Here is a 3985-nt window from a genome sequence, read left to right as displayed (position 1 = left end):
ACAGCGAAACCCAGCAAGGAACAACATCTGTCAAGGATATGCTGTATTGAGTGGGTCGCCTCATTACTAGCAAATAACATAAATTCAGAAGAAGAAACTTGTTTGGGGTAGCTGTTCTGTAGTTTCCCTGTTGTCTAAAGTCTCTTCTGTACTAAAGCATTCTCAGGTGTGTCACTGTTACGATATACAGCATAATATGCTTCTGTAAAGTGGCAGATAATGAGGAAATGTAGAATTAAAAACTTCTAAATCAAATGCTCTTTGATTTGTATGGCCATCTTAAATTAAGTTGGAAGTCTGTAATACTTGTATGAAGGGCATTTTCCTGTTTCGAGGAATGCTTTATTCAATGTTACTTCACTGCTATAGTTGCAGGGAAAGTAGATGAAAATACAGAATGCTGTGCGAGTTATTTGATGTATTAGCCATCAAGAGTAGCAGTTCTAGACACTATAGCAAAGGCAAGGCTGTGTTTAAGTCACTTCATTGAATTTAGATATTTTCTGAATACAGTTTCAATGTTTTTCTTCTGCTGAAGATTTTTAAAGTCTCATCAATATTTATCTTTGTATATTTTTATTTTCTTTTTCCCCGTAAAGCATCAACGACAGCTTTCTTTGCCACTGACACAAACAAAATCTTCCCCAAAGAGAGGATTTTTCAGGGAGGAAACAGATCATCTAATTAAAAACATTCTGGGTAAAAGAATTGGCAAGTTCATAAATTCTTCAGATGAACCTCCGAATAGCTTCAGGGAGTTTTATGATAGCTGGCATAGTAAGCCTATTGATTATCATGGTCTTCTGTTGCCTCGCATCGATGGACCTGAAATCAAAGTCTGGGCTCAACGCTATTTACGATGGATTCCTGAAGCACAGCTTCATGGCGGAGGTACAATAGCCACAGCTGCCAAGATTTTGGACTTGATGGAGGAAGTGCAAAACTTGCAGGTGAAAATGGATGAAGAACATAGTCAAGCTGTTTCTGGAGACATACATGCTGTCCCAATGCTGAGAAATTCTGCCCGTTTGTCATCTTTGTTTCCTTTTGCTTTACTTCAGAGACAGTCTGTCAAACCAGCTTTACCCACTAGCACCTGGAAAGACTTGGAAGATGAAGATGACTTGGTCAAGAGAGATGATGAATTTGTTGATCTAAGTAGTGATATGTTATAAAATGTATATAAATTTAAGTATGAATTCTATGTGGTTAAGCTCTGAGTTTAAGATGTTTTGCTATCCTAATCTAAAGAACTCGAGTATCTACAGCCTGCTGAGTGGGTTTGTAGGGTAAAGGAAACTTGGCTGAGTATATTTTGAACTTCCATTTCACTCTAACAGTATTTATTGCAGAAACACGTTTTTAGTATAGGTCTAAGAAAAAAAAGAAAAGCAAGTCTAGCAGCACCGTGTGGCTGCTTTATGCAAAAAAATAAATAAAAAAAATTAAAAAAAAATTCTGATTTAGAGGTAGAATACTAAATGCATACAGCAACAGTTATAAGGAATCTACAGATTTGCTTAACATTAAACATTATTCCTTTTGTGCTAAAACTATTAATACATCTGCAGTTGTCCATCATGTGAAATGAAGAAGGGAAGGTGAAACTTAATGTGCTTTCAAGCATAAGCTTTTACAACTGAGAACAAAACTTGGGGATTTTTGTCTGATGTGGCATCAAATGAAGTCATGTGCTTGTCAGTCTCATCCTTTCTGACAGTGTTCATCACTGGCTTGCAGAACTTCACCTTGTGTAGTGGTATAGTAGCTTGGCTTTTCTAAGGCTCTGCTTGCACTTAGCTTAAAGATCAGGTGGAAGAGCCAAACTAAACATTTCAAGACCTGTTGTGTCTGCTGTCATACTCCCTTGCTGCCTTGGAAAATTAAGTCCCAAATGTTTGCTGTTGATTGTAGGAAACGGCCTGACAGAGATTTCAGTTTATTATGGATATTCTTTTCCTCTCCTTTAGATGTGGAGATTTTTTTTACTCTAATTTCCTTGCATATGCCAGTTGCCTTTGAGGCTTTCTGAAGCTTGCACTGAGACCTCCACACGGAAGGGAAGGCAGTCTTGAATTTGCAGTCTGTTGCCACTTGACATGAGTTAGTGGTACAGCTTATGAATGTGGCTTTCATACCCTACAAACATTTCCATCCTGTTACTGGATGTTCTAACAGTACCTCAGTGAAAAAAGCCATAAAGAAATGCCTGTTGATTTTTTGATCTACTGTGTGTATGTTTATATAAAAAGTATTTTTGCTGCAAATAACTGTCCTTTGTAAAGTTGAGTGTTATTTGACTGTCAACTCTATTTTGAACCCTTAAATGGTAGAGTACCCCAAGAATGGATGAAAATCATGTTTCAGTTAATTTGAGATGGTAGATGTTGAATATTCTCTGTATGATTTAGAAATCCATGCTGGAAAAGTCAAATAGTAAAACTAACACTTTAAAATTTGATCAGCTCAATGTAATCAGGGTTATTAAACTAAGTTACAGATCAGTCACTTCACAGTGAATTGTACTTCGTATGTATAATAAAAGATCATCTGCAGCTCTTTAAAAACATTAATGTTAAAAGAAATGTGTAAGTGGGGGGAGGGAGAGATACCGCTGCAATTCTATGCCAAACTGAAGCTTTTCAACTCCTGATTGCCTTAATCTTAGTAGCCTGAGTTTGTAGCAGTTTGTTTAAAAATATGCTAGTACTTATGCTTCCTGCTTTGATACATATCTCGTTGTTGTTTGTACAGCTATTGTTTATTGGAATGGGCTGTCCAGCACATGTCATTCTGACCTTATTGTGGCTCAAGTAATGCATTTATCCAATGATTTCTATGTTTGTTTGAGCAGTGCATTTTTGTAGAGAAGAAATATCTGTCATTCTAAGGTCATTTGGGTTCTGGGGGTTTTTAAACACTGTCATTAGAAAAAAAAAAAAATCTATTACATGAATTTTTCTGTACTTTTGATCAAACTATTATTATGGCTCAGTCCTGAAGATTGCATATTTATATTACAGATGTTGGACATCTGATTTGTACATAAGTTATCAGAAGTTTATATAGAGGAGAAACATATATGTGGAATTGAACATAGAACACTTCTAATGTAGAGTAAATACCATTGTTGTTGGTTTTCTGCACTGCAGGATTGGAAATGTACTTAATATTTTCACTAAACTTCTGTTTATACCTCCAAGTTTTTACACTGAATGCAAGCTAGAAATTGTACAGTTGGCTTAAAAAAATAAATGCTACTCTTTTTCCTCTTTAGTGGGCAGTGTGGAGGGTGTCAATAAAGTATACTTTGTCATATTTATCTTGAAATGACAATGTGTGTTTAAGCTCTGTTTTGCAAAATGACACTTTAAATTGTAGTGAACTTGACAATCTGCAGTGACAAGGCTTTTTGAGTTGTACACAGGGTATTTGCAGACCTACGGAGAGGAAGCTGTACAGTTTTGACCTTGGCTATGCTGTAGGACGAGTGTATCAGTTCAGAAAAGATCAAAATTCAGTGCAGTGCCATAGGATGACTGTGGAAAGCTACTGAGGTGATCTAGAGCGTGTCTGTCGAATGGCATTTTTTGGGGATCTATTAAAATATTGCAATCTTAACTGTTTTGGGGATCTATTAAAATTTTTCATTCACAATGGTGTGCTTGTCTTTCATTGAGTTGTTTCCCCATTTCAAGGAGGAGCATTGTTCTTACCGTGTTAACACAGAAACTTCCTGAAATTACAGAGGCCGAGTATTCCTCAAACCGAACGTGTTCTGAGTACAGGTTGAGTGCTGGTCATGGTAAACTATAGAGTACAAACAAAAAACATGTAATTTATTTTTTCCAGAGATGACATATTACTAGTTTCTGTCCCCAAATCCAGCATGAGCACAAATCACTCAAAAATAATGTCCTAAAGAGAACGTATAAAATTGCTATAAGGTTTAAGAAGGATTTGCCGTTGGAACAGGAACAGCAGC

General features: G+C 36.4%; 1 protein-coding gene across 1 annotated transcript in view; it reads left to right on the top strand.

Moving 5' to 3' along the window:
* Positions 1-3657, top strand: part of MTMR12 (myotubularin related protein 12) — a 30481-nt gene extending 26824 nt beyond the window's left edge. Inside the window, exon 16 of the mRNA XM_031557226.1 lies at positions 600-3657. Coding sequence (XP_031413086.1) covers positions 600-1175 — 576 coding nt within the window. The 3' untranslated portion in view covers positions 1176-3657. The remainder of the gene's footprint in view (positions 1-599) is intronic.
* Positions 3658-3985: the final 328 nt, after the last annotated feature.

The sequence above is a fragment of the Meleagris gallopavo genome, chromosome Z, assembly GCF_000146605.3.
Source record: "Meleagris gallopavo isolate NT-WF06-2002-E0010 breed Aviagen turkey brand Nicholas breeding stock chromosome Z, Turkey_5.1, whole genome shotgun sequence".
Taxonomy (NCBI): domain Eukaryota; kingdom Metazoa; phylum Chordata; class Aves; order Galliformes; family Phasianidae; genus Meleagris; species Meleagris gallopavo.
This window is presented reverse-complemented; position numbering and strand designations above follow the sequence as displayed.